At 38.9% G+C, this 14,207-nt stretch overlaps 1 protein-coding gene across 1 annotated transcript in view; it reads right to left on the bottom strand.

The window, feature by feature from the left end:
- The window catches only part of KCTD16 (potassium channel tetramerization domain containing 16), a gene marked incomplete at its 5' end in the record, with an annotated part of 265,955 nt that extends 252,681 nt beyond the window's left edge, over positions 1 to 13,274 (bottom strand). The window contains one exon of the mRNA XM_082652309.1: positions 12,443 to 13,274. Coding sequence (XP_082508435.1) covers positions 12,443 to 13,274 — 832 coding nt within the window. The remainder of the gene's footprint in view (positions 1 to 12,442) is intronic.
- Positions 13,275 to 14,207: the final 933 nt, after the last annotated feature.

Raw genomic sequence — 14,207 nt, 5'->3', positions numbered from 1 at the left:
TTCACTGCTACAGAACAGAATAAAGAAAAAAGAATGAAAAGAAATGAAGATAGCCTAAGAGACCTCTGGGACAACATTAAATGCAATGACATTCATATTATAGGGGTCCCAGAAAGAGAAGAGAGAGACAAAGGACCCGAGAAAATATATGAAGAGATTATAGTCAAAAACTTCCCTAACATGGGAAGAGAAATAGTCACCCAAGTCCAGGAAGTGCAGAGAGTCCCAGGCAGGATAAACCCAAGGAGAAACATGGCGAGACACATAGTAATCAAACTGACAAAAATTAAATACAAAGAAAAATTATTAAAAGCAACAAGGGAATAATGACAAATAACATACAAGGGAACTCCCATAAGGTTAACAGCTGATTTCTCAGCAGAAACTCTACAAGCCAGAAAGGAGTGGCATGATATACTTAAAGTGATGAAAGGGAAAAACGTAAAACCAAGATTACTCTACCCAGCAAGGATCTCATTCGGATTCAATGGAGAAATCAAAAACTTTACAGACAAGCAAAAGCTAAGAGAATTCAGCACCATGAAACCAGCTCTACAACAAATGCTAAAGGAATTTCTCTAAGTGGGAAACACAAGAGAAGAAAAGGACCTATAAAAACAAACACAAAACAATTAAGAAAATGGTAAGAGGAACATACATATAAATAATTACCTTAAACGTGAATGGATTAAATGCTCCAACCAAAAGACACAAGCTCGCAGAATGGATACAGAAACAAGACCCATATATATGCTGTCTACAAGAGACCCATCTCAGACCTAGGGACACATACAGACTGAAAGTGAGGGGATGGAAAAAGATATTCTATGAAAATGAAAATCAAAAGAAACCTGGAGTAGCAATACTCATATCAGATAAAATAGACTTTAAACTAAGAATGTTACAAGAGACAAGGAAGGACACTACATAATGATCAAGGGATCAATCCAAGAAGAAGATATAATAATTATAAATAAATATGCACCCAACATAGGGGCACCTCAATACATAAGGCAACTGCTAACAGCTATAAAAGAGGAAATCAACACTAACACAATAATAACGGGGGAATTTAACATCTCACTTACACCAATGGACAGATCATCCAGACAGAAAATTAATAAGGAAACACAAGCTTTAAATGACACAAGAAACCAGATAGATTTAATTGATATTTATAGGACATTCCAACCAAAAACAGCAGACTACTCTTTCTTCTCAAGTGTACACGGAACATTCTCCAGGATAGATCACATCTTGGGTCACAAATCAAGCCTTGGTAAATTTAAGAAAATTGAAATCATATCAAGCATCTTTTCTGACCACAACGTTATGAGATTAGAAATCAATTAGAGGGGGAAAAAACACAAACACATGAAGGTTAAACAATATGTTACTAAATAACCAAGAGATCACTGAAGAAATCAAAGAGGAAATCAAAAAACACCTAGAGACAAGTTAGAATGAAAACACGACGATCCAAAACCAATGGGATGCGGCAAAAGCAGTTCTAAGAGGGAAGTTTATAGCAGTACAAGCCTACCTCAAGAAACAAGAAAAATCTCAAATAACAATCTAACTTTACACCTAAAGGAACTAGAGAAAGGAGAACAAACAAAACCCAAAGTCAGCAGAAGGAAAGAAATCATAAAGATCAGAGCAGAAAAAAATGAAATAGAAACAAAGAAAACAGTAGCACAGATCAATAAAACTAAAAGCCGGTTCTTTGAGATGATAAATGAAATTGATAAACCATTAGCCAGACTCATCAAGAAAAAGAGGGAGAGGACTCAAATCAATAAAATTAGAAATGAAAAAGAAGTTACAACAGACACCGCAGAAATACAAAGCATCATAAGAGACTACTACAAGCAACTCTATGCCAATAAAATGGACAACCTGGAAAAATGGACAAATTCTTAGAAAGGTATAACCTTCCATGACTAAACCAGGAAGAAATAGAAAATATGAACAGACCAATCACAAGTAATGAAATTGAAACTGTGATTAAAAATCTTCCAACCAACAGAAGTCCAGGACCAGATGGCTTCACAGGTGAATTTTATCAAACATTTAGAGAAGAGTTAACACCCATCCTTTTCAAACTCTTCCAAAAAATTGCAGAAGAAGGAACACTCCCAAACTCATTCTACGAGGCCACCATCACCCTGATACAAAAACCAGAAAGAGATACTACAAAAAAAGAAAATTACAGACCAATAGCACTGATGAATATAGATGCAAAAACCCTCAACAAAATACTAGCAAACAGAATCCAACAATACATTAAAAGGATTATATACCATGATAAAGTGGAATTTATCCCAGGGATGCAAGGATTCTTCAATATATGCAAATCAATCAATGTGATACACCATATTAACAAACTGAAGAAGAAAAACCATATGATATCAATAGATGCAGAAAAAGCTTTTGAAAAAATTCAACACCCATTTATGATAAAAACTCTCCAGAAAGTGACCAGAGAGGGAACCTATCTCAACATAATAAAGGCCATATATGACAAACCCACAGCAAACATCATTCTCAAGGGTGAAAAACTGAAACCATTTCCTCTAAGGTCAGGAACAAGACAAGGACATCCACTCTCGCCACTATCATTCAACATAGTTTTGGAAGTCCTAGCCACGGCAAAGAGAGAAAAAAAAGAAATAAAAGGAAAACAAATTGGAAAAGAAGAAGTAAAACTGTCATTGTTTTCAGATGACATGATACTATACATACAGAATCCTAAAGATGCCACCAGAAAACTACTAGAGCTAATCAATGAATTTGGTAAAGTTGCAGGGTACAAAATTAATGCACAGAAGTCTTTTGCATTCCTATACACTAACAAAGAAAGATCAGAAAGAGAAATTAAGGAAACACTCCCATTTACCATTGCAACAAAAAGAATAAAATACCTAGGAATAAACCTACCTAAGGAGGTAAAATACCTGCACTCAGAAAACTATAAGACACTGATAAAAGAAATCAAAGATGACACAAACAGATGGAGAGATATACCATTTTCTTGGATTGGAAGAATCAATATTATGAAAATGACTATACTACCCAAAGCAATCTACAGATTCAATGCAATCCCTATCAAATTACCAATGGCATTTTTTACAGAACTAGAACAAAAAGTCTTAAAATTTGTATGGAGACACAAAAGACCCAAACAGCCAAAGCAGTCTTGAGGGAAAAAAACCAAGCTGGAGGAATCAGGCTCCCTGACTTCAGACTATACTACAAAGCTACAGTAATCAAGACAATATGGTAGTGGCACAAGAACAGAAATATAGATCAATGGAACAGGATAGAAAGCCCAGAGATAAACCCACACCCCTATGGTCAACTAATCTATGACAAAGGAGGCAAGGATATACAATGGAGAAAAGACAGTCTCTTCATTTAGTGGTGCTGGGAAAACTGGACAGCTACATGTAAAAGAATGAAATTAGAACACTCCCTATCACTATACAAAAGAATAAACTCCAGATGCATTAGAGACCTAAATGTAAGACCAGACATTGTAAAACTCTTAGAAAATGAAGGAAGAACACTCTTTGACATAAATCACAGCAAGATCTTTTTTGATCCACCTCCTAGAGTAATGGAAATAAAAACAAGAATAAACAAATGGGACCTAATGAAACTTAAAAGCTTTGTAAAGCAAAGGAAACTACAAACAAGATGAAAAGACAACCCTCAGAATGGGAGAAAATATTTGCAACTGAATCAACAGACAAAGGATTAATTTCCAAAATATATACACAGCTCATGCAGCTCAATATTAAAAAAACAAAGAACCCAATCCAAAAATGGGCAGAAGACTTAAATAAACATTTCTCCAAAGAAGACATACAGATGGCCAAGAAGCACATGAAAAGCTACTGAACATCACTAATTATTAGAGAAATGCAAATCAAAACTACAATGAGGTATCACCTCACGCCAGTTAGAATAGGCATCATCAGAAAATCTACAAACAACAAATGCTGGAGAGGGTGTGGAGAAAAGGGAACCCTCTTGCACTGTTGGTGGAAATGTAAATTGATACAGCCACTATGGAGATCAGTACGGAGATTCCTTAAAAAACTAAAAATAGAATTACTATATGACCTAGCAATCCCACTACTGGGCATATACCCAGAGAAAACCATAATTCAAAAAGACACATGCACCCCAATGTTCATTGCAGCACTATTTACAATAGTCAGGTCATAGAAGCAACCTAAATGCCCATTGACAGATGAATGGATAAAGAAGATGTGGCACATATACAGAATGGAATATTACTCAGCCATAAAAAGGAACGAAATTGTGTCATTTGTAGAGACGTGGATCTAGAGACTGTCATACAGAGTGAAGTAAGTCAGAAAGAGAAAAACAAATATCGTATATTAATGCATATATGTGGAACATAGCAAAATGGTACAGATGAACCGGTTTGCAGGGCAGAAATTGAGACACAGATGTAGAGAACAAATGTATGGACACCATGAGGGGAAAGTGGCTGGGGGTGGGGTGAGGGGGATGAATTGGGAGATTGGGATTGACATGTATACACTGATGTGCATAAAATGGATAACTAATAAGAACCTGCTGTATAAAAAAATAAATAAAATAAAATTCAAAAATTCTAAAAATAAAAATTAAAGTGCTTAGCCAAGCACCTGAAGAACTCAGCGGAAGTTAGGAAATGCCATCATTATTACCAATCACACCAGAGCAATCACACCATCATTGCTCTCTAGTTCTGTTAAGAGATAATGTAATGGTATATGCAAGACAGTGGTACCTATGACCATAACAAAAGTCTGCAGTGGGCATTTAGTTTCCTTCTTTGAGAAATATTTATGGAGTGCCTACATTTTTGCCAGGTGCTGTGCCAGGTATATCATGATGAAAGTGACCGACACAGTTCCTACCTTCACGGAGCTTGCAGTCTAATGTTACAGAAACAGTTAAATAAGAAAGTATAATACAGTATTATTTGTGCCACAGTAATGGAAAGTAGGATCCTATGGAGCAAAGATAAGAGGTGCCTAATCTAGATATGGTGGGCTAGAAAGGCTTCCCATAAAAGGAACCTCTAGATTGGGACCTGAAGTATGTAATCAAAGCAGGTGAAGGCACAGTTCCAGGCAGAGGGAACATTATGTACAAAACTGAAGAAGCAAGTGTGTAACAGCATTGAAGAGCTAAAAGAAATGGGGTAGAGCTGAGGTTAAAAATGTAACGGGTGGGAGGGCAACAGAAGAGGCTAAGGACAGAAGCAGAGGTCATTCCACCAAGAGCTGTGATTCATGTTAAGGAGTGACAAGGGTCACGCTCACATTTTAGAAATCTCACCATTTTTGCAGCAGGAAGAAGAGACCCAAAGGGGACAACACCAGACGTGGGTGGGAAGGACAGTTTCAGTTTCTTTGCAATAATCTAGAAAAGCAATGCCAGTGGGCTTGGTAGCATCAGTGGAGACGGGAAGAAATGGACGGATTAGAGACGGATGAAGGAAAAGAACCAATAGGACTTGGAGACTGAAGAAATGGTTAGGGAGAAAGAAGAGCCACTCAGGTTTTATTCTTCCCTGGGGAACTGGGCAACTGATGAATCCATTTACTGAGATAAGGAACACTAGGAGAGAAGAGGTTTGAGAATGTGCACGATGAGTTCAGTGGAGATTCCGCACAGTTGAAAGAATCCCAGAATACAAAATCAGAATAGTCAGGAGGCAAACTTTCCCACTCAGAATGATTCTTCCTCCCAGTCAGCAGGAGCCAGTGCACATCTTGGTAGGTTCACTGCACCCCTGATGGTAGCCCAGCCTAATGACAAGAACAGCAGTGGAATACTAGATAGTTCTTGGATGACTAGAAGGAAAAACTGGAGCCTCTTTTACTGCCTGCTGTATCGTCAGAATCAACTTGAACAATGGAGAGAACAGATCCCAATTGCTATTTGTCCATATGATGATCATGAAAAAACTAACAGGGCTTCCTTGGTGGCGCAGTGGTTAAGAATCTGCCTGCCAATGCAGGGGACACGGGTTCAAGTCCTGATCTGGGAAGATCCCACATGCCGCGGAACAACTAAGCCCGTGTGCCACAACTACTGAGCCTGCGCTCTAGAGCCCGTGAGCCACAACTACTGAGCCCACGCACCACAACTACTGAAGCCTGTGCACCTAGAGCCCGTGCTCCACAACAAGAGAAGTCACCGCAATGAGAAGCCTGCGCACTGCAACGAAGAGTAGCCCCCAGTCGCCACAACTAGAGAAAGCCCACACGCGGCAACAAAGACCCCAACACAGCCAAAAATAAATAAATAAAACAAATAAAAATTTTTTAAATGGAAAATTTTATTAAAAAAAAAAAAAAGAAAAACAAACAATAAGGAGAGGTCCCTCCCTTGCCTCCAAAGCAGATAGCATTTCAATCTGTCAAAGCAAATTAAAAATGGACCTGCCAACGCTTGTGAAGTTTTCTTGCAAGAAATTCTGAACCTGAATCTGATCAAGCCTTAGAATCTGATGTTTAGCTCTAACAAATTTACAGAAAATACAGGGGTAAGAAAAAAAATGTGTCAATAAAATCACAAAGATCACAGAGATGGATGAGTGAAACCCAGAGTGCCAGACATTCGCCATGACAAATAACTTGGTTTCTTCAAACAAACAGATTGAAAAAGAAAAGAAAGAAAGAGGGAGAGAGAGAAAAAGGGAGCAAGGGAAAAGGAGGGAGGGAGGGAGAAATTAAAAGAGATTTAAGATTTTTGCCACTTTGTCATATATGTCATATGCAATATTTTTTTAATTTTTTTTTTTTTTTTTTTTTTGCAGTATGCGGGCCTCTCACTGTTGTGGCCTCTCCCGCTGCGGAGCACGGGCTCCGGATGCGCAGCCTCAGTGGCCATGGCCCACAGGCCCAGCCACTCCACGGCATGTGGGATCCTCCCAGACCGGGGCACAAACCCGTGTCCCCCGCATCGGCAGGTGGACTCTCAACCACTGCGCCACCAGGGAAGCCCTATTTTTTTAATTTTGAAAGAGAAAATAAATAGCAATAAAAGATAATGGATGGACCTCATTTGACTCTTGATTCAAACAAGAGTTTGACAACTTTAAAAATAATATTGTGAGAAAATCAAAGAAGTTTGAACACCAACTAGATATTAGAAGATATTAAAGAATTATTAATTTTGTATGTGATAATGGTATTGTTACGTATCTTAAAATTCATTTTATTTTAGAAACATATAGTATAGTGTTTGTGGATGAATGAAATGACTGACTTCTATAATTTGTTTCAAAAGAATCCAGTGTAGACAGAGGAGAAAGTAGGTAGGAATATATATGAACCAAGATGAGTCTTGTAATAATCTCTGTAATTTTTGGAGCTGGGTTTCTCTACATTTGGATGTGTTTGAAAATTTCCATACTAACATGTTTTAGCTGACTTGCCAAGAAACGCAGTATTTGAGGAAAGCTAGAGCAAAGACCAAAGAAAAAGAGCAATAGTCAGCTATGATGCAGAGACGGAGCATCACCTCTACATTTCTGAAGAACTGTTTTCTGTGCATCGGACTGGCACTCTCTTCTATGCCCAGTCACTCCTCTCCATGGTTTGTGTTTGGAGGTGTTCCAAATGGAGCTCTGTGGCACATTCTCAGCTATTTCTATCTCTAATTTCTTTGGTAAGATCTAAACCTCCTTAGACTATCAAAACCATTTGGTCTTCTCTTTCCAATCGTATACATACGTTTTTAATATATTGAGGTACTTGGGGGCAATCACAGAGATCTCCCCCTTTCTGCCTACATATTGACACTTCTCTTGCTGCCAAATTCATTCAGGATGCCAGAGACCTAGGAAGAAATGATTCAAATCATCTCCTACAAGGAACTGGGCTCAGGTAATATACCTTGCTTGGCATGAAAGTGAAAACGGCATAATAGGATATGTTACTAACATGCTTATATCCCTGTTACGTTGAGCCCAACGGTCGGAGAACAGCATCTTAAAGAGATAAGAAAAAATGATACCCACTACCCCTTTCTTCTATCATCATCATCACCATCCAATACCTGCCCAAGCAGGGTCTAAACCAACTTCATGATGAAGTCTTATACTTAGATTATGCTATATATTTAAATTATAAATTAACAAGGCTTAAGTCTTAAGAACACTCCCTTTGGGATACAAAGTCACTGGATCCACAGTTATTAAAAGGTTTCTTATGTATAAAATCCTCTGAAAAAAGTAACACCATGCCTTGAAAATATTCTAAATAAAATGACAGAACAGAATTTTTACTGACGTCGTGATTATGGCATAGAGAGAGAACTTGAAAGCAGGAATGACTAAAGGAAGAGGAACAGAGAACATCTTAGATGGAAAAGACAGAAAAACATCACAGAAAGAGGAGAGGCAGGTGTGGTAAAGACCAGACCCTCCCAGTTTGGACTTCATTGTTCCGTGGCTTCATTCTGAATGTGCCAATATCATATTTCCATGGACAGTAAAAATTGAAGCTATCATTGGTAACTTTTGAGGAAACAGGAAAAAAAGAGCTAGAATCATTTCAAGATAGATGCTTTTCCACCTGTTTTCCTTTAAAAACACACCCTCTTATGGAAGCTTTTAAAATCAACTGGGTAAGTTATTCACAATGGCCAGAACCACCGTTTCTTCCCAATACAAGGTCATGCAGCTGAATTCTAAGTGAGAAGTCATTTCCTGATCTACTTTTCTCCAACACTCCATCTCAATCAACCACCCTGAAGATATATACTGCGTATAAAAGGAAATTAGAAACTTTTGTGGAAACAACCCTTTACATTTAAGAAAACCAAGTAAAGAGAAAAAAGGTTAAAATGCACCTACAAGCAGGAATCTGTTGAAAAGGCAATGAATTGGTACCTCCATAATTCACAGAACTCATAGTTTATGTTTTTGGATCTTACGAATTAAACTCCCTATTTGTGGTCATGTTATCACAGTTCTACTAAAGGCAAATGCCTTTGAATCTGAATGGTTTCAGGCATTTGTCTGAAGTAACTCACTCATGAGTAGGATTAAGGAAATGTACTTAATTTTCTCCAACCAAGAGCAAGCTTCCCTAGGGCACTGGAAGAGGGCTAATAAGAGGTTCATTTATTTCCACGCACCTGTGATTTTGTTCCTAAGCGGTGTGAATGGCTATTGAGTTCAATATCAGGACTTCTCGTTGCCAAATTACTTAGCTCTCATTTCATCTAGAGGTGAATCAAGAAGGCATCCTCTGATGTTTATGATATTGCCTTCCACATAACACTTGGAGAGAAAACAGAGGGAATTATTTACCTAGTTGGGTGAGAAAGGTGGAAAAGTACCTTCTCGTTTTTTTTAATTAAAATACTTTGTGAGGCAATCCTAGGACAGACATTTCTTTACTTCCTATATCACTCACGTTTTTTCAGCTGCTGATAAGTGAATCATAATCCACAGTATCTCACATATTTTGGTGAGTAAGCAACGTAGACAAACACCTTTCTTGCTGCCCTTTTGAACACACACAAACATGGGTTGACTTTAACTGTTCATAGTTCTGCAACAACGAAACACTCAGTCAGAACTGCCTGATGTTGACCATCAATTCTAGGTCCACATGAAGACTGAATGAGCCAAGAATCTAACCTGTTAATAATTGACAGATTTCCCAATGTCCCCTTGGAAAATCTGGAAGAAAATTAGGCAAACAGAGGAAGAAGGGGTCTTTCCCCATGACTGTCAACCACCATATGCAATGTATTAATTTCTTGCTGTTCATTTTTTTACTGGATCCGGACAAAGTGACTCTGCATTATCCCTTGGTTATTAGAAGAGTCTAACTGCTTGGAGTTAATTACTTGGACCTAAGAAGTTTGTCACTACATATCTATATCTTTATCTACAGATATTTTTATAACATAGGAGGAAGTCGAGTCCCCCGGCAAAGAGCATCTTTTCTGTTAGTTGGTTGGTTGGTTGGTTTCTTTGAGGTTGGGGGAGGTGCTCACCAGAGACACACACTGCCCCTTCGGACCTGGCTGGCAGGTGGTGGCTTCTGGGCTCCACATCCTCTGCAAAGCGAGCGGTGGCTTGGTGCTCGCAGTTGGTTGATTGGCAGGGCTCGGAGCGTCTTTGCGTACAAGCAACTCCCTGCTTTAGAGCACCTCCTGTAGTTTTGTCCCATTAACCTGAGCACAGCAGGTTGACGAATTTGGTTATAGAGGCACAGTTGGCAGCTTCTAATTAAATAATTATGCCTAAGCAGCTGCACGGAAGCTGTCATGCACCTTAGAAAGACAGTAGCCAGTTTTATGGATCCTAAGACAGAGGAAGAGTTAACACTTAGCTCTGGTTGTTACGTACAAAGGGCAAGTATATCGTACGCAGTACATGTGCTGTGCAATATGAAGTCGCTGTACGTTTGTGCTAGCCTGTCCATGGAGTGACAGAGAGCAAACCTTGGCAACCTCTCAGCAACCCAAAAAAGAAAGAAGCGATTACATGATCAAAGAACAGAGTCTGCTGAGAGCAATCTAGAAAGGACATAGTGTTATATGGATGAGTCTTTGATGAACACAGAAATGTCACTGAGCTAGTAGGCAAATACCCTCAGGTTCTGGGTATCATTGAGATGAGCAAGTGATTAGAATCAAGTGTAGTCTTTTTGAGGGGCTATGGTTGGTAGGTTTTCTTTTATTTGACTGAAGCTTCTTAAGAGGCTGTTTTCAAATATTAGAAATTGGAGAACAAGGTAAATATCACATACCTAGATTTAAACTCTATGATGCATGTTTTCCCCAAAAAGTTAGAAGATATTTATTCTACAGAATCACAGATAATGTCACACTCCTTTGTGGAAAGCTAAAAAGCTAAAGCCGTATCTCTATACTAGTGGAAAATTCACCAGAAGGAAGAAAGCAGAATCTGGCAACTAAGTTCCAACATAGAGGAAGGTACAGATTACAGCTAAAGGCCATAGGTAGGGATACGGGACCAAATAATGCTTGTTCCAACACATGAGAACGCTACTGAACTGCTGGCTGATTTCATTTTTCTACACAGGCTCTTCTTTCTACACAATCCATTTGTCTTCACTTCCAAAAACCAAACGTGTGATAACCCAGTAGAGAGCAACTCGGCTTCCCACAGGCCTTGTCACCAAGGTTCCCAGCACCATCTCCAAATGAATAAACACAACTGTAGGCAAAAACGAGTCCAGGAAATTCAGTCGTATCTTTATGTGTAAAGACATTAAGATATTTTAATCCTCAAAATTTATGGATTTGCCTTAAAATAAGAACAGAGAAAAACTGGAAACATATTTCTTATGGCATTCACTTCACCCAACTCCCAGACCTGTTGAAAATCAGCAGTTCATCAAGCACTACACTTTACAGATTGATTGATTGTTCTTTCAGAGATCAATGGCTTATCTTTAGAATAATGCCATTTCTTAAAATAAGGCATTCTGTACAGTCATTTAAACAAATGGACTGACCTCTAACAAACTCTTACTTTAAAGGCACAATTTAAAGGTACAATTGTTTCCTTTCTTTTTTCCCTTCTGCTTTCCTTTTATGTCAGTGACTCTATCACCTCAGCTATCTGAAGACGACTGCATGTGACTGACAATTCTCAAGGATTCATTCCTTTTAGATGACTCCTAAATGAAGCTCGACTTAATTACGTCTGCACTGCAACTCACATCTCAGTACAAACTGCTAAGGAATCAAATCACAAAACTGTAAAGCCTAGAAAAGCAAATTTCAGACTTGGGGTCGGGGGGGAAGAGGGTCTTTCGTCAGTCTATGCTGCCATCTAGCCAAGATCATGTCGTTCAGTGCAACATCCATTTGTGTTTTCAACGCCCCCATGAAAGCCAGTCTTCAGCAACCAGCTTCAGAGACCCCAAAGTTAGATAAAAGAATAGAGAGCAGCACTTCAGCCACTCTGAGTCTATCAACCTCCTGTGGACCAACAGCTAAGTTCTAATGTTCTTATGTTCACAATTCAGTATCTGACAGAGCCATACATGCCTGTTTTCATTCCACATATTACCTATACCAGTATCATTTGCATCTTGTGATTTTTGAGGCCTTTAAATGTTCTGTGATTCTTTAAATATTTTTAAATATTTAAATAAATATTTATATAAATATTTATATAAATATTATAAAATAAATATTTTATAAATATTTATTTAAATAGTCTGTGACTGGAAAAACAAACGTTGTCTTAGGTAAGACATGAAAGCTGACTATAACCTCTAATCTTCTAGCTGTACCTCAAGGGTTAAAAAAAAGAACCAAAACAGTATTCCTTAGACATAGACTGAACATGCAGACATATATTTCTGTTAAGAGGATCCATACACATGAAAAAACAAAAAGAACCCGTGGTACTTACGATAGAAGACGTACTCAGTGTAACTTGACCAGACCTTGTCATCTGTGTATTGGTTGACGAAAGATGCTGTCACTGAGGAGTTACAGGCCACCATGTGGAATCCACATTCTGACAACATATCAAAAGCCCTTTCCAGATGCCTGAATTTGAGATAAAATCTGGAGGTGTATCTTTCTGGGGCTCTGTCAGGGTCTCTGCTCTCATTCAAAGTTTCTCCAAAGACCTCCTTTGCCAAGGAAATCCTTCCACAAACCAAAATCCGGGGAACTCTCCGAAACTTGGCATCCGCCTGCCCCTCTCTGCCCATGGTGCAGGAGCCCCTGTATCCCACAGTAATAAAACCCCACTTGCGGTCAGCAGGGAGTAGCGAGGAAGGGGGGCATATTCTCGTGTCACTTCCTTGGGAGGCATCTTCAAAGTCACTATGGCAGAATTCATCTGGGCTTTGCTTGATTTCATCAGGGGTCAGGAGTTTGACCAAGTCTGGGAGCTGGAAGTACTCAGCTTCCCTTTTCAGTCTTCCCCTTTCTGGAAAGTGATCAGGCAGGACCACCTGCCTGTCCCTGAGATAGTCCAGAATATAACGGAACAGGAATCCATCTCTGTCAATGAAAAACCTTCCCTTGGAGTCCTTGGCTAGATCGTTAGCTGTGTCTCTCTTTGGGGAAAACATTTTCCACAGGAGGGAATGAGGGATGCTTATTAATGTGGAATGGCGAGTGAAATAAACTTGACCCCCAACATTCAGCTCCACAACCTCAGGGAATGAGTTGGGAACCGCAGCCCCTTGTTCTCGAGGATAATAACGACTACAGTTTCCACTCAGAGCCATTGTCCCTTTCTTCTTCTTCTATTTTGACGTGAAGGTGCAGTTCAATGGAGTCAGAGCCTGATCTTTTGCAAACTTGTAAGGGAGGGAGAGGACGCTAACTTGTTAAGAAAACGGCCTTCTCTTACCTAGTTTTTTCCCCAAGAAAGCAAAATTTCAAAGACTCCACAGGTGAAGTGATGCTGCAAAAGTAGTTTAAACCCTGGCAGGTGGTAAGCTATTACTTCATGGAATATAATTAACTCATCTGCATCCAATCTTCCCCCAAGCTCAGTAGGCAAGGCAGGCCAGGTCTCCAGTTACTGAGAGGTCTGTGTGAAGGAAAAGAGAGAAAATTATTTCCTCAATCCCAGCATGAGTCAGAAAAAAAGAGACCACTGGAGAGAGAAGAGGGAAGGAGAGAAGCAGGAAGGGAGGAAGGAAGGGAGGGACGGAGGGAGGGAGAGATTATTTTACATAAGCAGCCCTGGAACTACTGATTTCACCCATTCTTCAACTAAATCGTAGCTTCTCTCAAGCTATTTTTTGTCTACATATTTATCCATATTCCTCTGTCTCCAGCATTTAGTATTAAAAACATTTCTATTTGATTTCTGCATTAAAAAGGAATATGCAATTTTCAACTTCTAAAAGGGAATTTTTTTTTTTTTTTCTGGCTGGACAGGAAAAGTAATAAGCCTCGGAACTTACCTTAGTGAGTGCTGGAAACAGCTCTTGCGCAGAAATACCCATTTGCAAAGCAGTCGGAATCCACAACCACACAGAGTCTGGAGCTTGTCAAATCCCAAAGAGGTAAAGGACAGAGGTATCAATGAAGGGTGCCAGAGAGATGTGCTCTTAGAAAATAATCATATATATATATGTGTGTGTATATATATATATATATTTAAAGATTTATATAAATGTACATTTGTGTATATATATGTATATATTCAC

Source organism: Grampus griseus (genome assembly GCF_964374135.1).
Source record: "Grampus griseus genome assembly, chromosome: 3".
Taxonomy (NCBI): Eukaryota; Metazoa; Chordata; class Mammalia; order Artiodactyla; family Delphinidae; genus Grampus; species Grampus griseus.
Note: the sequence above shows the minus strand (reverse complement) of the source record. Positions and strands in the feature narration are given on the sequence as shown.